Here is a 20,162-nt window from a genome sequence, read left to right on the forward strand (position 1 = left end):
TGGCTAATGAATGGGTTGTGTTCTGTAGTTGGACATTCATTTCCTATAAAACTCTCATCACTCTATGTTGCCGACGGATTTTAGGGCCTTCCCGTAAACTCCCATGTTAACTTTGAGACCCCTTATCTCCTTAACATCGAACCCATTGCCCCTAATACTTCACCTGTACCTTAGTTAAGATGAGTACTTTCCACAAATATATGCATTACTGGTCAACTTGCTTCACCGTAAGTGACCCTTCACTTGTCAGACACATATACAATGTAAAGTAGGCAGTACCTCTGACAGAGAACCATCCCCTCCAGCAATAACCACAGCATCTGTGTTGTCCATGACCTCCATTAGTCCCCTCGCTTGTCCTTCATATTCCGTCTGAATTATACTAACATTGATGCCAGCTAAGAACAGCAAAGGGGCACAGTATTTCTCAAACTGTGCCTTTGCCTTCCTGAAAATGAACATACATATGTACTAACATATACATATCTTTATTTCTCTTAAGAGTTACACTTAGTGAAATTATCTAAAAACAGTTCAGTTCGGAGCGAATTAAAAATACAGAGAATGTATACAATTTCGTTAATTTTTGGTATACTAACTAAATTTGGCCTTCTAATCACGAATCTGTTCTTAAAATGTGAGGGTCATGTCTGGAAATAGGGAAAAGAGCCCATATAAGTTCAGTTTTTTTTAAAAAAAAAAAAAAGCTGTATCGCATTGTTTTACGAACAAAATTTTAACTAAGCTTACCTAACCTAACCTTACTGGAAATGGTTCGTGGGGCTATCCGTGAATGGTTCCTGGGACTCTCTGTCAATGGTTTGTGGGGCTACCTGTGCATGGTTCATGCGGCTACCGATGTACCGATGTACCGATCAGAAGGCCAAAATTAGTTAATGTACCGATCAGAAGGCCAAAATTAGTTAATGTACCAAATATTAATGAAAATCAAGATGCTTGCTTTCTTACCCTAATCTTACATCAAATAGTTTCGTGGGGATATCAGTTAAATCTTTTCCCAAGGAGCACATATTGTCACGTAACGAAGCAACAACTAATGCTCTGCAAGTAACGAAGTAACAGTGTGGCAACGCAGTAGACAGTGCAACAAATGCCGAACGTCACTTGTTCATATCATCAAACATGGTTGTTATGTTTATGTATGGAGAATGATTGCGGTAATGAAGAACGTAATTTTTGCAACATATATATTGTAAGTGTACAATTTTTTTCACGTAACCCCCAAATCTTAACTCCAGATATGTTACCAGGACTGCATATTTAGTGTTCAGATACGTTACCAGGACTGCATATTTAGTGAGTATAGGAAGTAGGAAAAAATGGGAGACATTCTCTGTATTCTTAATTCTTACCTTCAGTTCTTTTACATAAAATAAGGGAACTGTTGCTATGAACTGTATACTCTTTTACCATAAAGTTCCTGATCATATCACAAAATTTGATATTGTGGTATGTGATCCCCATGATTCACCTGGGTGCTCTATGAACATTTTTAAAAACAATCAAATTTTTCAAAAGTATGATTGATTGATATGCTTTATTTTACTTCACTTTTTGTGCCACTTTTGGCTAATTTACAAAGATGGGGATGAGTGATGATATGATGAAATTGATGAATGGACACACAAACATCCATGCCCAGGCCAGGATTCGAACCTGGGACCCCTGGCGTAGTAGTACAAAGTGCTAACCACTCCACCACGGGTGCCGGCTTCAAAAGTATGAGAAAAAGCTTTCACTGTTTAGACATGACTTCCCTATGCTGGATAATTTTTGCAGGGTGTACAAGGAAAGCATTTGTACGAAAAATTTATTTGAGAACACAATTTCAACATTTGCCGCTAAAATTATTAAGTTTTAAGATACTTACTCCAAACAAGTATGTTGCAGTTTCTATGCTTGTAAAATGCAGTCAGAACCTTTTCCACATTTAAAAAAGCATTCTGTATGCACACAGGAGTGGAAAGAAACTTCAGATATACTAATGCAACCAAACCAAAGCAACCTAGAATACTCAGAGGAAAAAAAAAACCAACTGGCATATCCCATTTACAAAAAGCATCCAGCAATGTGATGTTTGACCATTGTTCACAATTAGACAAAATATTTTTAAACTGCATCATATTCAATTGATTTTATACTAGTTTACATACTCTTGACCCTTGTACCCCTAAGAGAAAGTTAAATATTTTGCATGGTTTATGAATATTACGTTCTTTATGAACGTTTTCAGTTCTTTATAGCTTGCGGAAATGTGTTATTGTGAAGTAAAGTACATCTGTTACCTTAGCATTTACCTTACCATGAAACAGAACAGCCCGAAGGCTTTGCACAAATGAATATAGGCTAGCACCCAACACGGAATTCCACAACAGCAACTACAATTTTACGTCGTTAGATTAGGAGTGTTAGGTTTGGAGCTGACAGCTATTTTACTGTGCATACAAACGTTTCTTAATAATATAAAGTGACTAAAGTACTCAGGATGACAGGTTTTTACTTACGCAGGCCATCCTTTGGGATCAAATATCTCCATTATCACGTGCTGAAACCAACCTTCTATTAAGTAACACATACAAATCTGTTGATTAAAAAAAAAACATAATTCTCAAGAGGGTACAGTGGGTCAACAACCCCCAATATTGTTTTCAGCTATTACCTACTGTGATTTTTAAATTAATATACAAAGGCACAAATGCCATTACTAACCCCTTCTGAGCAGCAGGATTTAAAATAACAGTCAATCTTCGTGGCTTTATGCCAATTGGAAGTGGCATGTCTCCATATTTTATGGCTTCCTGACAATAACTTCGCATTAACTGGAATGAACTGAAATAAAATTACAGGTTTCAGTCACATTTTCTTCTGACATTTTTAAAATACAACATTCACATATTACAGCTTTATGATCTGAAATTCTACCTTCAGAAATGATGTTTCACAAATAACAGATAGAATAGAATATTTCAGCCTTGTTGCCAGCTCTTACCATAGGTGGAGTTCTGGAGGGGCCAGGGGGGGAAGCCTGCCCCCCCAACTTAAAAAATACTAAAAAAATAACACATAATTAAGTTCTGTTACTACATTTTTGTTATGAAGCCATATCGCAAATCTTGACGTTTGGCATGATGGCATCTGCGGTAATTGCGCTGCAATAGCAGGTAGTTCTTACAAGTGGGCACTTGTGAGAGGACATTTTCTGCTATGAGGCGAATCCACATCTGGTTACGTTCCACAATGGGTCAAGAGAAATTGAACAATTTAATGATCTTATACTCTGAATCAGATGTTGTTAAAAAAATTAACTTAGATGATTTGATTGATGTGAAGAAAGAAAAATGTGAAATGACTTTGTGTTGAGTCAACAGTTACTGTTGAGGCATCAAAAGAACCTTTCAATTTATTTTTTCTAAAATTTCTGAAGCTTACTATTGTACCGTAACTTTTTTAAAGTAATACGAGTATCAAAAAGAAAATAATCAAATGCAAAATGCAAGATCATACTGTTTTGCTTCTTCTAAAACTTACAACCAATATACTAATTAATATTTGTTTACTTAAGGGAGGAAATTTAATATTTTCAAATCTAAAACTCTGTGTTTTTAAGTTGTTTTCTTTTTAATTTCCGGGGCAAGGCCTCCGGACCTCATATAAACTAGGGGATATTCAATAACCCTCAGGTACATCATATGCTTCCCCCAGAGTCTGGCCCCCCCAAAAGCAAAACCTCAAACTCCGCCCATGGCTCTTACAATAAATCCTTATCACAAATTAAATGAATTAGAAAATCAAAATAATGTAATAAAAACAACAAATAAATAGATGTTATAGAAACACACCAGCTTATTTTTAACATTTATAAAGTTGTATTAATAACACTAGATGTACAAACTTCCTGCACACATTTAAACTGTTTATCATCATTGCCAATAAAAATTATGAATAGTGAGATGATAGTAAGTTCCATCCCTTTAATGCGCAAACAAGAAATGGTTTGTTACTAATATGACTTTTGTGCAATGGGATTTTATTGTTATGTTTAATTATGTAAGTCTTGCAAGAACAAATTATCTCAAATAAGTATTTTGAAGTGGCAGTTGTTAGGATCTTGTGCAACTTTTGACACCAGATATTACGTGATGGTTGGAAACATTTAGGGACATTACCTTAACCCTAGAAAGCAAACGTGTCCTGTGCCAAACAATCATCTGCTGGATTACTGATTTCTTCAGAATTAAAACACAGCCTACAATTTGCAAAAACTATTTTATATACTACAAAAGTATTTACTTCCAAAATACATGAATAACATGGCATGAATGCAAAATTACATTTTATAAGTCTTGTGTGCACTCAAAACAACACAACACCGCACATAGCTTTGGAGCAATGGCAGGAGAAGAATCTGGTCATCCTCTTTTTGCTTGAGGGGTAGAATGCACAATTTTCTTCCTTGTTGTTGAGCAACTGCATTAGCCTAATTTTTTGCATTTCCATATTCAGGATAGCATATTGGTTATGTGCGTGTTACTCACTATCTATAAACAAAAATTCGTTAGAGTATTGAAATTGGTCTACTTACGTACGTGAGTGTGTATTCGTATGTGAACTACGTTTCGGAAGCTTTACTGCTTCCTTCTTCAGGTGGTCGTATTTTAGGCTCAGAACTTCAAGCCACGTCAGAGAAGTGTCATGCGAGGATACTAGGTGAAAGGTTTGGGTTAAAAACACTTCATAGTGCTTGACATATACAGAAATAAAACTACCCTTGTTAAAAACCCTTAAAACTCTCGAGTGTCCAGTGTACTCAAGTACACCGTAGTGGTGGTTTTAACATGTTTTATTGAGAGTTTTAAGGGTTTTTAACAAAGGTAGTTTTAATTCTGTATATGTCGAGCACTATGAAGTGTTTTAACCCAAACCTTTCACCTAGTATCCTCGCATGACACTTCTCCGACGTGGCTTGAAGTTCCGAGCCTAAAATACAACCACCTACGACCACCTGAAGAAGGAAGCAGTAAAGCTTCCGAAACGTAGTTCACATACGAATACATACTCACTTACGTAAGTAGACCAATTTCAATACTCTAACATATTTTTGCATATTCAGGATGATAGCAAAATCTTACGAAGTTGTTGTGGAAGTTTTGGTGTACATAGTCACTAAGGTTTTGTCTGCCAGACAATGCAAAATTAAAAACCGTTAAAAACACACTGCTTGTAAAATGACACCAATACTTCCCTGTCAGTCTCTCTGATCCAAATGAAGGTAGACGGGTTGGGGAGCAGAAGGGGGGGGGGACAAGAAAACAGTCCCACATGGGTAGTCTGCCAGACAACATGTTAGTTTCCTAGGGTTTTAATGCTACGGTGTAAAACTTCATCGACCCCACGCACGTGAAGTACTTAAACAAATCAATTATGTAGGAGTATATGGAATGGAACAATCATTCTCCTGAAAACGGGGGTACCATTGACCCTCTGTAACCCCTTGAGAAAGTGAAAATTTTTCCATGGTTTATGAAGATTTTGTTGTTTATGAACTTTTTCACTTGATTTTAGCTTTCGAAAATATGTTATTGTGAAGTAAAGTATGTCTGTTACCTTAGCATGTTACTTTACTGTGAAGCAGAAGAGCCCGAAGGCTTCGCGCAAGTGAATATAGCACCCAAAATGACATTCGGTACTAGTTTACTATCCTTCGGACAGATTTCTTCATTTCTACAGAAGAAACTACTTACCGTAATAAGTTCCTGTAGTATTGTCTAACATCTGGAAGGTGTTTTGTGTGATGTGGGAATGTTTCATAGCGGAAATTCAACCATTGACGCATAGCCCCACGAACCATTCATACATAGCCCCACGAACCATTTCCGGTAAGGTTAGGTTAGGTAGGGTCACAATAGTTAAAAATTGGTTTCGAAAAAAATATGCATAGCCCCACACACCATTCTCACATAGCCCCACGAACCATTGACACATAGCCCCACAAACCATTTGCGGAAACGTACGTTCTTCACTTACAAAAACAGTTTTTTTTAAAAAAAAATTGATCAAAAAAATGTGAACACACGTTAAAAAATGATCCGCGAAGCAGATAGGTAAATAAAAATGTCAAAAATTGACGAAACTCAGAAGTTATAGGTGTCCAAAGGATAGTAAACATTTACCCGACATTCCACAACAGCAGCTATAATTTTATATAGTTAGGTTATGATTGTTAGGTTTGGTACTGATAGTTATTTTCTGCGTGTTCTTTCACTATTTTAGTGTACATACAAACAGTTTTTACTAACAAAAAGGGCTAGAGTCTAGTTTACGTCCTTCTTGCACACTCCTTCTTGCCCGTTTACAAAACCGTGCTAGCAGACAGCCGGCGCTCCGGCATCCATAGGGTAAGTAAGTTTTTCTTTTTACACTTTCTGTCACTAACCATTCATGGGAACGAGGTATGCCTACGAGGTTAGGTTAGGCCTGTTAGGTTAGGTTCCATTAGCACTCATTTCACCCCTGAATATGTCATCAGTACGTTGAATCACGCATATCCGGACAACATCGGTTTTTCTCGATTTTCTCCTCCAGAAAATTTTTCCTCGCCTTGAGATTTAGTTTGTTGAATTCCTTATACAATAACCTTTCCAACGATATATGACACGTATTCCTTATGAGAAGGACGTAAACTAGACTCTTACCACAAAAAGCAGCGAAAGTACTCCGAAATTGCAGGTTTTAACTTGAAAAAAAAAACTCGACGTAATTCTCGAGGGGGTACAGTGGGTAAACGGTCCCGGGAATTGAAAATGTCTGATGAAGTGACGGAATAAAAAAAAACGAAGGGCGACAATGTCAGATTTCTACAAATTTTCTGGTTATGGTATTACTGAATCAAAAATATGTGGGTGAAAATATAAACATTTATTTAGTAGGAAGGCAAAAGGACTACCCTGTCCATTACAGAACTATTACGCGTACGCAAGATACAATTAGAAATTATATACCTACAGCAAAAAACTTACTCATATTTTTCCTTAGCCACATTAGCACCGTAGGAAATAGCAATTACGCCAAAGGTAGACTTTTTCCAGTTGTTCCGAATTGTTTTCAAGAACTTCACAATTCTTGCCATTGCAGAAAACACCTGACATGCGAAAAGCGATTTTCCGTCTGCTAACAAACAAGTAACATGCTTGGAGCGTTACGCAAGTGGCTAGCTGTTAGTGTTAATAGAAGAAACAAAAGTAAAAGGAATACCAAAGATGGAAATACCATAAAGGCACTGGACTGAACTGCCGTAAAAAATCAAAACCTTCCTTTTTGGGGGAAATAGATGCCTTATGAGTTCTGAATGTTAAATTCCTGCATAGAGCCTCGGCATAGAGACTGTAATATCAAAGAGTTCGCATCACAGATTAGATATAAGTTGTTCGCATAGCTAGCACGTAGTTCGCACGCGAGCCATAGATGTCTCTGTTCATTTCTGCTTGGTAGCGTCATCTCGTGTGAACTCTAGAAACTAATATGTACCTAACCTCGTATAGTTAAAGTTCTGATTCGAAGGACACTTTACTTCAAAGAAAGTTCCGAAAGATCTGTTTCCCTATGACAACCATATGTCAAGTCCACGTGGAGCCCAGTATATACTCCCCTAAAAACTTTCTCACAAAAATAGCGTCCCTTATAGCAACTGACAGTACTTATCACGTCCACGTGGAGTAAATCAGATGTTGCTAATTCAGTTTCTTCAGAGATTTCATAACGTGAAGTTGCGGTTATCTTTAATAGGTTGTGTTATTGTGTTATGCTACTATACACACACACACACACACACACACACACACACACATATATATATATATATATATATATATATATATAATATGGAGACCTTGTGAGTATAACGTTGTCGCAGTTCGTGTTGGATGTCTAAACACTGGAGGTAAAAGTGACAACAGCGCTTCTCAGAAAAAAACAAGTGCTGGCTCGAAACCAGATACGCGTTCGGTCGACTTCATTTCGAGCTATGTCAAAGATACCGAACTGGCGTTCGAATCAGGACTTCAACTATAGCACCCTTGTACAGTGGGATGCACAAGTATTGGTTGGCAAATTGTCCCTCACTTTCTCGTTGTCGGACGCTTGTTTGATGAACTAAAGCTCTGCGTAAAATAGGGAGTCTAAACACAGTGATTGGACGGACAGTTTGCTTGGTAATTCTTATGCATTCCACTCGATCTTTTTTTCCAGATGTGGGTTCAGATGTGGTCGCTCTGTGCTTCTCCAAGCATAGAGCGATCACAAACAAAAACCTCCGGCCAGGCACGTATCTAGAAATATATTTCGGTGTGTCCGAACCATGTACCCCAGAAATAATAATAATAATAATGTTTAAATTAAAATCATTAAATTATAATTAAATATTAATTAAAATATGTAAATTTATTAATATTACATTTTTTTATTATTACGTGAATAGTAGATGGGAATAGGAATATACCCAAATATAACAGCACTTGTACTTAAGATCGCCAAATTTGTAGAATTGATTGATTGGTTGTTTTAGGTTCACTTTATGCACAGAAAGGCTAATCGAGACTGGACCTACAGTTTAAAGTGGATCCGAACCACTATGTGCATCCACCGGGTATCGAACCCGGGACCCCTTGATTACAAGGCGATGACGCTACAACTGCGCCATCGGGAAGGTCAGTATTTGTATAAAACCAAGGAAATTAATGTCAAATCGATATAGAATTGAATATTTATTGAATAATGAGAAAATGATGTTCCTGACTAATATTTTATGCATAGTTTCATAAGTAGAAGTGTGCATAACAGCGGCGTATACTCTGGGTAATCGCAGATGACCCGGCTGTATTTCTTTTTTAAATATATATATATATATATATATATATATATATATATACACACACATTTCTTCGCAATATTCTTCCAAACCAAATTCGATGCATGCATTTCTTTGCTTGCAGCGCGCGAATGCTTCCAACCGTTTTCCGCCGAATGTCCGGGAACCTTTCTCCAGCAGGTAGAATGACTTCAGGGAATCTCACCCTGACGTCATTCCTCCCGCTTTTCCGCTTCCCTTACAACCATTGACGAGGAGGGAGGAGAGAGGAAAGAGGGGGAGGAAACACTGCTTCTCAGGCGCTGTGATTCCGTGCCCAGGGTAACCTCCTTCTTGTGAGAGTCCACCGGTCGCACTCTCAACCTTCAGAGCCTTTACCGTTCCCTCCGCTGAACTAGGGAAAACATACCTGGTAGAGTGCGAGGAACAGGAAAATTGAATAACATGGGCAAACCAATTCTACGCTAATTTTCACTTTACATTTGCTTCTGTCTTGATGATTTCTGTTACTTGAACATAAATTTATCAAAAGAAAAAAGCTTAAATATTGAAGATGAAGCAAACTAAATTAAAATTCAAAGCTTAAGCAATTAAAGCACCTATATGCTGACTCTCCCCATCCTTGTATTTACAAAAATAGTGATTGTTTCTCCTCTCTAATCTTCAAAAGCAGCGAGAATACTTCTTTCACGGAACTGAATATTTTTTAAAGGGAAAGATATCAAAAATAAATTATATATATATATATATATATATATATTAGTTAATTTAAGTTGCTATATTCCACCTCTTTAGATTAATAGTGATGAAGATGAACGAATTAAACATAAAACGAAATAAACATATCAGGCACGTAGCCAGGTGGAGGACTCGGGGGGCTGAAACCCACCTCCCCGAAATCCTACAAATATCTAATTTAAAAAGTGTATAGTGGTAATTAATTTTACTTCATTAGCAGGATTAAACACCTTGCATAATACGTTGTAATAATCTGAGATTCATCTTCAGGACTTCTAACCCCTCTGTTTCAACTTTATGTGTCGGCTGATAATAAGCGATGATCCCCATCCCGAAATAAAATTCTGGCTCTGGCCTGCAATGATTCGAACTTTTAAAACCTGTCATTTCGAGCTCATTCATAGAGAATTTCATTCTGAGCCAGGAACACAACAACAGAAGTTTGGCGCGTGAAACTGAATGCGTGTAGTCGTTGGCTTCGTGCTGTGCTTCGTGTTTATTATTTATTTAGGTGTTAGTGTTTGTCGTGATAGTGCTGTGTTAAAGGGTAATGGATGTGATACGAGATTTGCTGGTGAAACCTTTTGGAACAAGATCTTTTCAGGAGAAGTTGCAAATTGTTAATACAGGTAGGTCAGTGTCATCGCTTGAACTTATTTCTACACACATAAGACAAAACTCGGGAATATGTGAGGCATTTTCGCAAGCAAATTATGACAAAACACCATGGTTGACAGGAAGTATAAGTGTTAATAAGCTTTGCTTTTTTGTTGGCCGTGCTTACTTTTCAGGGCTGAAAAGAATGTATGGACGCGTGGCGGATACTGTAATCTTTGCAACGCTTGTGCCAAACATGAAAAATCCAAAAGTCACATAACTTCCTTTGTTAAGCTGCAATCTTTCGCACAGACACGTATTGACGTGCAACTGGGCAAACAGAGTGCTTTGGATGTGGTACAGCACAAGTAATCGAGTCCTAATCGGGAGTAAGTTGAATTTTGCACTTAAATTAATATTGCGGGTTTTTGTTTCACTAGTGCACGTATTTCATTTTATATTTCACAGGTTGTTTTTTTATAGCTTTATAATACTGTCTTGTTTTATTATTTGAAATTCTACACGTATATTAAACTGCAATAACGAGAATTAATTGATTGTGTGGTCGTAGCAATAAGACAAACATTCCGACATAATATTCCTAAATCCAATATGGATCCTGACATAAATTGCACGGAAACTTTTGGAGTTTGAGGATCAAGGGTCGGAGATTACCCACTCGTTAAATATTCTTTAGTACTATCCTTCAAAGCAGCATCCCAACATAATAATCATTGTTATCCAAGTTCATAGGAAATAAATAACTATCGATTAACAAATGCCAAGAAGTATATTTTCATTATTTTATTTTAGTACTTAGTAAGTATTTCTGGGGGGGTCCGGACAAACTGGACACCCCTCCTAAATACGTCCTTGCCTCCGGCCAAAATCCTTGGCGTACTTTCCCCTTCATCCATTCAACTCGGGCCACAAGGAACACTCTGCCCCTCCCCTCCTCGCAGGAGTCGTGGCTCTGCGCAGGTTCTTTCGGTTCCATGGACCAGGGGTGCCCATCCCACCTAAGACCCTGGACGCAGTCCCCCCCAAATTAGTTCATCATAATCCCCCCCCCAAATTATATTGATAAATATATAGTAACTGATCTTAATTTGAATGCAATAGCTTGTCAAATGGTCGAGAGATTTAAATTTAAATTTAGAATTGACTGTAAATTTTCGACACGCAGAAAGCTAGAATATTGATTGGTTAAATAATTTTGAAATGTTAGAAAACTAATTACGTATAAACAGTGTTTTTGGACGGGGAATAAATGTTAAAAAGCCCGCATTTTAATTATAAAATTGAAAAATCGAACTGAACAGCACACCAAGCACATATCTAGAAATTCCTTTCGGAGGGCGGGCGGGGGGTGGGGGCTGAACAACATATTTTTAAGGGGTATAGATAGAACCTCACAAGTGTATGTTTAAGGCCAGTGGTGGGCTTTCGGTGCCAAAACGGGGGGGGGGGGATATTTACTTTCTCTTGGTAGACAAGGCCTAGTACTACCATTAAGAGGCCATAGTGCGGAGGTAAAAAAATGGGAAGCAACTGTTCCCTAAATCCTAGCCACCGTTTAAGGCTGCCGTTTTTATCACAGCGTGTTAGTCCGTGTCTTCTCATCAAACATCAAAACATCTATGGTGTCTTTGAGTGTTTTTATGAAGCTGTTACACACGCACGGGATGGATAATCCACTCGACAACACGAGATTCAAACTGTGGGCTGCGAAATGGACGCAGACAGCTGTCGGAGTTTTGCTCTCTGATTCGAGCCTGAACACCACTGCTGTGTCCTATCCTCCCATGTTTGCAGCTCTTATCAAAGCCGAAACCGACGAAATTGTTTATATTCCGGCCTAACCACTTGCAAATCTTCAAAATTGTCTGTCACAGCTTCAGCAGTCTTGTGCCTATTGGAACAAATTCTCCTCCTTTGCTTTGAATATTTCATAGTCAAAATTTTCTGGATTGTATCTCAAGTGCAAAATGCACTTCCTGTGACAAGTTTCATTATTTTTCTGTTGTATTGGGTTATTTACAATGCGTTATTAGTACATGTGGTAAAATTGTTACAGTACATGGAATAGACAATGCAGTAATATTTCTAATGGAACAGCATTGTTAAATTATTCACCTTCAGGAAGAAATCGCAAGGGTCAAGTCCTGTGAATAGGCTGGATGAGGAATAAATTCGAAGCAAAATTCGTGCAACTTTGCCATTGCGACGCTCGATTTGTCGGACGGCGCGTTTTTCCGTTGAAGAAGCACTTTTTGAGCTGTTGGAAAAGTGATCTATTCACATAATGAACTGCGGCATCATCTCCAGAAAATTTACTTAAATATTCAAACAAGCTGTAGTAGTATAATCCTTCAGAAACATCTCATCAAGACGTCAAACATATGAGTGTTTCTTTGCAAACTTACAAGAATATTAATTTCATTTAATTGGCGTCAATACTTTCACCGGGCGCCAAAAACGAAAAGAGAGCATCGCTAATAAAGTGGTACAATATCAAGCAAATGGTAAGACAATCAAGAACTCTTAATTACTTTTTTCGTATACTCGTAAAATATTATCACAAAGTGTGAACCATGAAAATTATCTACCGTTACCTGAAAAAACAAACAAAAAAACACAGGTTTTCAGCAGAGGCCACTTCCAGCGCCCTTTGATCCTCTCTTGTACGTACACTGTGAGTGGTATTGCGAGCGAAGGGAGCAAGAACATTTATTTCAAAACTCAATTCTTCCTCTTTCAGCTCCTTCAACACCCATTTATTTTGCCTCTTGCCTTCCGCTGTAGCTACTGCTGTGTCTAACCATCCTCATCACTCATCCTCATTATCCTAAAGTGTCAGAAAGCAACGTAAAATAACGAATAATTACCCGTGAACTTCTTGTTTAGTAGTCAGTTATATGTTTTACTTCACTACTTTATCATGTATCCGAAGTTTCAGGAGAGTCATGACACCCACAGCCACTCCGCTTAGCGGATAATTAAGAAAGAGTAAATTTCACTTGATACCATACGACTTCCAAATGGAACAGAAAAATGACAGCCTAAATAATAATGATCATACGAAATTTATACCAAAGCGCAAAGTACTCCCCCCCCCCCTCCGAACTTTCATATTCGATCTCCCCAGAGGGGGCGAGCGGTTCGGTCGCCCTAGGCGCTGATGGAAGGGGGTGCCGAACGGCAAGAAGGAAAACATTGAAAATTACTTGTAATAAAGGATGCATTCGATCCCCTCGAAAGTATTGGCGCCCTATTAAAACAATATCATTGTCAGTTTACAAAGATATTGATTTCTTTGCTCGCTACGCTCGCATTGCAAATTTTTCTTTTAATCAAGTAAAAGAAAATAAATAAATATCTAATTTATATATATATTATTTGTTTGTTAGTGAGAATGTGTTTTACAAATTCTTAGTGAATAGTTCCAATAGTATATGCAGCTATAATAGTATATGCAGTCTGCATATGCAGAATGAACTTGTCCACATAGCAGGGAATCAAGTATGTCAGGCAATAATTGAGGACATTAAAAGGGCAAAATATGGCCTTTCCATGTCAAACTGTCGTGCTCAGTGCTTTGACAACGCCAGTAATATGTCGGGGAAATACTCCGGTGTTCAAGCTCGCATTTCTCAGCAGTTTCATACAGTTCGCTATTTTCCTCTTGCATCACACTCGTTAAATTTAGTTGGTGTTCATGCTGCGTCAGCAGACACAGAAACCGTCAATGGATTTGGACCAATTAAAAGAAATCATTTTAAAAAGACTTTTACTTGAATGTTTGTCAGAATTGTCACCACTTGCTGCTCTCTCATTCATTCATAAAATATCATGTATTGAGCTGTACCCAAATTTTGTCACTGTATTGACACTATATATTTTTAACTCTACCTTCGTCTATTGCATCTTGTGAAAGGAGTTTTAGTAAGCTAAAGCTTATAAAGAATTACTTGCGTTCTTCCTTGAGTCAAGAAAAGCTGACTAACCTGGCTATTTTGTCTGTTTGGAAGTACAGAGTTCAATCACTTTGCTGCTCGAAAGGCAAGAAGAGTGAAACTGTAGCTAGTATGTTCGCACAGGAGAATTGTCAAATAATCATGTACTGATTGTAGTTCTTAATAAGTTCTTGTTTTTATTGTTGTTGATTTCAGCTTATCAGTATAACATTTTGCAGTGCAAATAGGTTTTACTTTATAAACATTACATTAATACTGAATGATTTTAGCTTGTTTGTACAATGACTTTGCAGGGTATTTGAAAGGGTTTCATGTAATAAAAGAAACATTACATTACATTAATGATCTTTCTTAGAGATTTTTCTGCTGCCTAAGAAATATATATGCAATTCATAAAAAAAGGTAAAGTGCTCCCCTGTGCATAGCACCACGCCATGAAGGCGTATAGGGGATGTGGGGGTAACGCCCCACACTTTCTTGATCCGGTCATGAGTGGGGGTGATGTGATCAGCATCACGCCCCTGACTGACTTTACCCCCCAGGGTTTCCCCCAGGTACCCATGTTATTCGACGCTGGGTGGGCGCCGGGGCCGCTTCCATCGTTAGAAAAGTTCCCGGATTTGAACCGGCGGGGTAAGATTTTCTTCTGCATGGATTAGTTTCATTTCTAGGATTTTTTATCATTGAACACCGAGAGGTCAATAATGATCCTTGATTCAGAAGAATATGTGTATACGTATACAAACAATTCGATAGTTGTAATTCCTACAATGACATACAATTGCTACAATTATTACCATAAATGAAACGTCAATTTTAATGAACGACATTATTTAAGTAAGGCACAACAACAAATGCTTCTACCCCTCCCTTAAAAAAACAATGGTAGATGTTCGACAAGGCGAGTGTAGGGGGCGCCGAAATTTATTCTCGCTCGGGGCGCAGGAATATCTAGCTATGGTTCTGGATCCCCCTTACTATAGAAATTCTGTACCAATCTAAGCATTGACATCCAACATCTAGATATTCCCCCTCGAGAGTTCCCCCTCCAATTTAATGCTCAATCTCCCCCCCCAAGTAGAACATGAGACTTAACATTGATAGTCAAGAGTTCTATAGTATTCCCCCAAAAACATTAAATGCTTAATCTCCGCACAAGACTGTGCCTGACAATTTAAAACTTAATAAGAACTGGGCACTGTTTCCCAGATAATAGTTAATACCCGTCCCTTAGCAGTATATTAGCAGTATACAAAGTGATTGTTACATGTTAACGAAGGTCAACTGCTGTCAAATGCTGAAATTTTTATTGTCAAATTTCAATAACAAAAAAAGCAAATCGAAAATTCTCCCCAAAAGTTGGGTAACACGAATATTTTTCAGGTAGGGGCAAGCAAGGTATTTTTTCCAGAGGAGGAAGGGGGGCAAACATGGCATTTTTCTCCCATAATAGCCGTCTCCCCTCAGATTGAAGTTACCATGTTCCTGCAACACACTTATAATAATTTCCATAAATTACTGTGAGTAAAATGTAATCATGAGCCTGAAATATATAATTTTTAATTCACATTATTTTTACTAATTTTAAATAGTTCCAACTTGTGGGGTGGGAGAACTAAATTTGTAGTTTTTTAAAATAATTTCATCTCTAATTTTTTTATTATTATTATTATTTACTTCGAATACCAAGTTTACTTGAGCGGGGAAACAAAGCACGCGTGTTTTTAATTCAAAACTTCGATTCACCACAAAAGCGGATCCAGAATTTTTCTGGGACATGAAATTATCGTTAGAGGAAATACATGTCTCGTTTAAGACTTGTTAAATACTTGGGTGTAAAGGCCACCAAAATGTCAACTTCTGTTCCACGCAGAGGCGGCTAACGACTCTCTGGCGTCTGGACTCGCAGCAGTTGAATCCTCCCAGGTGCATGTATTGCGTAGTCCTTATGTATGTGATTGTTCCTTCACAGTGGCGGCGCCAGGATTAATCATCTAGGGTTGCTTAGGTTGCTGTGTGGTGAACTCGATGTCCTGCACATTTATATCAGATTCAAAATTGTCCGTTGAAAAGACGTTAAGATGGATTGGCTTCAGTTTCTGACGAGATGGAAATAACCCTGGTTCATTGTCTCGAAACGCGGTCACAGGGCGTGTCTTCGGTTCTCGCTAGCTTGGGCTCTAGCTGGGAATCCTTCATCCGTGAAGCTCCGATGAAAAGCAGTTTGCCCTCCCGCGGCAAATCCTCTGTTGGTCCTGACGAAAATAAGTCCATCTTTCCTCCGTGACGAGCCGCTTCGGTTGCAAACATGTCATGTACTTTGCCGTGTTGACGGTTCGTGCTGTCACTCAGAAAACCCGTCTCCCAACTCCCGATGTCTTGCTCGGATATCAATTTTACCACATATGCATTGGAAATATTAAGATTACATAAACCAAACTTCACACTTTACATTTAACCATTATATGCATCATTGAACTGTATATAACATGGAAGGACTGCTTTACGGGGCAAAAGTGAAGCCATTCTCTCGCTTAGTTACGCCAGGGAACGTGGTAAGAAAAGCTCAAGCAGACGAATTTTTCTATGGCGGCAACTGGATTTTTACGACAGATTATTTCCGAAATAAAAGCCACAATTTATGAGAAAGCATTGCATTGAGTACATTTCCTGCGTTCAGACACCACGTTCTGTGCATATTCTGGTTACTTGTGAATAAAACGTGTGCAAAATACCTTTTAAAGAATAGAAAACGACGCTTAACATGTAAAGTGATAACAAAAGGGAAATTGAATAGAAACCGACTGTTGGAAAGGGTTATTAAGGGTGAGCTTTTACGTAATACTTGGCATGTATTTAGAAGCCGCGGTAGCTCAGTAGTTAGGGCGTCATACGAGGGACCCTGGTTCGATCCCGGCGGGGGAGAACCGGGATTTTTTAAACCTGTTCAAGCTGCTCCGGCGCCCACCTAGAGTCGTATAAAGTGGGTACACATCACCCCCAGCTCGGTCGAGATCAAGAAAGTGTGGGGCCCTAACCCCACCCCTATACACCTTCATGGCGTGGTGCAAAGCACAGGGGAGCACTTTACTTTATTTTTGACATGTATTTACTTGTGATTAACGCAATCTTTATTTACATGAAATATCATAATTATAGCATAAATAGTGCATAATCACAGTAAAATTGAGTAAAAGTATCTGAATTATTCCTCATATTTACCAAACACAACCTAAAAAATTGCAAAAGAAAGTGGAAATTTCGAAACTTTACCTTTTCCTAAAGTATTTAATATACAATTTCTACTGTAAAATTCTCAGTTATACTCAGTATGTGAGATTGAAGTAGAGTTTGCCCCCAACAAATTTTAAATGTATTGCTTGTCCTTGTCCTTTTTCAAGAACATACTCTTGGTGCATTACTACGAAGACGTTGATTTTTCCACAAATACAGCAAATTTCCCTGATTTTTCTAGGATTTGCAGGCTCGTAGACACCCTGATAACATGCTCTTGGGCACACAATTAATGCACAATTAACACTTTCAGTACAAAAAAACAACTGAATCACGATCAACAAATCTCAAACAATATTTAAGACACTCATTTCGAAGATTCCACGCATTTTTTTTCCCTTCCTGTGGGCATAGGCGTAGTTTTGTCCGTCCGCTTTGGGGGGGGGGGGCTAGCTGGGGCTAACTTTATTCATGTTTTTATCCATTTCAAAAATCATCACGAACACTCTCCTTGGGAGACAGGTGATCCCCACATCGTCTTATCCAAAACAAATGGAATTTTAGAAGGAATAAATACGCTACTATAGATGGTTGCAAGTTTATTAAAGAACACATTTCTTCTTTAGAATATAGAACGTATAATTTTAATATGTGATAATATTGTTGGGTAATCCTGTGTTCATGGTACTGAGCAAATTATAATGCTGCAAGACATTCAAAAGCACAATGTACTTAGGGTAATGGAATAGTAAAAATTTAAATTTCCTTAATTTCTATACAATGAAACTTCGCATTTTCCTAAAATATGTCACATGCGTTATGGGGGCCTAATGGCTGGTTCTGAGGTAGTGGGCTTGGCCGCCCCCTAGCCCCTACCTAATTACGCCTATGCAAATACCTCTCTTTCACTTAACACTTGAACATTTGGGGGGGTACGCCTATGCTTATGCCTCTTTGAATAAGGATTTCCAATCTTGGGTTAACCAAATGTATAAACTTTGGGTACAACAATATAAAAGAAATAATTATCCATTGTTGACTCACACAGCTGTGTCTAAGTAACTTCAAAGGTCATGAATGCCTGGGGCTGTGAGTATCTGAAAGAGTTCTAATTTATAAAAGTTTCTTATTTTAAGTAGATTTTTGACCGCAGTATGTGGATAAGTGATCACAGTGAATTATTTTATAACACTGAATAGCGATGTTCTTAAAGTTTTGCAATCCAGAGGCGCAGCTGGTCCCTTTTTTTCGTTATTTGCTGGAGGGGTTCATATCCACAATATCACGTTCAAATAGCATTTATGTCTTCTAATGTATACAATTTTAAATCTTCACATTTGATAGTTTTCAGCTATTATTTGTAAAGTAAATCAGTCCACTAAAGTTTGACTTTTATATTGAATAGTGCCCTGAAACAAAAAACGTACAACTTTCAAAAATAAAATTTGTAAGGAGCTTTTGGATTTCAACATGGAAGGGGAACCATTAATTTACGTAGTACATTCAAAACTCACCTACAGGGTTTTCTTTTTCAGATTATTCTCACTGGAGAGAGAATAAAGAACGAAGGCGGCTAGAGTGATTAGAGAGTATAAAGAACCAAGGCGGCTAGAGTGATTAGAGAGTATAAAGAACCAAGGCGGCTAGAGTGATTAGAGAGTGCAAAGAACCAAGGCGGCTAGAGTGATTAGAGAGTGCAAAGAACCAAGGCGGCTAGAGTGATTAGAGAGTACAAAGAACCAAGGCGGCTAGAGTGATTAGAGAGTACAAAGAACCAAGGCGGCTAGAGTGATTAGAGAGTACAAAGAACCAAGGCGGCTAGAGTGATTAGAGAGTACAAAGAACCAAGGCGGCTAGAGTGATTAGAGAGTACAAAGAACAACCAAGGCGGCTACAGTGATTAGAGAGTACAAAGAACAACCAAGGTGGCTAGAGTGATTAGAGAGTACAAAGAACCAAGGCGGCTAGAGTGATTAGAGAGTACAAAGACCCAAGGTGGCTAGAGTGATTAGAGAGTACAAAGAACAACCAAGGCGGCTAGAGTGATTAGAGAGTACAAAGAACCAAGGCGGCTAGAGTGATTAGAGAGTACAAAGAACCAAGGCGGCTAGAGTGATTAGAGAGTACAAAGAACCAAGGCGGCTAGAGTGATTAGAGAGTACAAAGAACCAAGGTGGCTAGAGTGATTAGAGAGTACAAAGAACCAAGGCGGCTAGAGTGATTAGAGAGTACAAAGAACCAAGGCGGCTAGAGTGATTAGAGAGTACAAAGAACCAAGGCGGCTAGAGTGATTAGAGAGTACAAAGAACCAAGGTGGCTAGAGTGATTAGAGAGTATAAAGAATGAAGGCAGCTAGAGTGATTAGAGAGTATAAAGAATGACGGTCGCTAGAGTGATTAGAGAGTATAAAGAATGAAGGTGGCTAATGATTAGAGAGTATAAAGAATGAAGGTGGCTAGAGTGAGAAAGTATAAAGAATGAAGGTGGCTAGGGTGAGAAAGTATAAAGAATAAAGGTGGCTAAAGTGAGAAAGTAAACAGTAAAAACAATAAGCTTACTGCATTTCTATAACTTGCAATTAACATTGGCAATTTGCAGGAGGGGGTTCAAGGATCTGTTCAACGAAAAAGGAGAGAGGAACACACATGCCTCTTCTATGATTCGATCCCATCTTCTAAGTGTCAATATTGATGACTGCACGTGTACTACAGTCACTTACATTTCTGGCAAAT

The 20,162-nt window shown here is 38.2% G+C and overlaps 1 protein-coding gene across 1 annotated transcript in view; it reads right to left on the reverse strand.

Moving 5' to 3' along the window:
- The window catches only part of Mulk (acylglycerol kinase-like protein Mulk), a 44,675-nt gene extending 37,268 nt beyond the window's left edge, over positions 1-7,407 (reverse strand). Inside the window, exons 1-3 of the mRNA XM_083125820.1 lie at positions 7,038-7,407; positions 2,731-2,850; positions 280-448 (exon numbers count right to left, since the gene is read on the reverse strand). Coding sequence (XP_082981946.1) covers positions 280-448; positions 2,731-2,850; positions 7,038-7,147 — 399 coding nt within the window. The 5' untranslated portion in view covers positions 7,148-7,407. The remainder of the gene's footprint in view (positions 1-279; positions 449-2,730; positions 2,851-7,037) is intronic.
- Between the last annotated feature and the right edge of the window lie 12,755 nt (positions 7,408-20,162).

This window comes from Lepisma saccharinum, chromosome 7 (assembly GCF_977018435.1).
Source record: "Lepisma saccharinum chromosome 7, izLepSacc3.1, whole genome shotgun sequence".
Taxonomy (NCBI): domain Eukaryota; kingdom Metazoa; phylum Arthropoda; class Insecta; order Zygentoma; family Lepismatidae; genus Lepisma; species Lepisma saccharinum.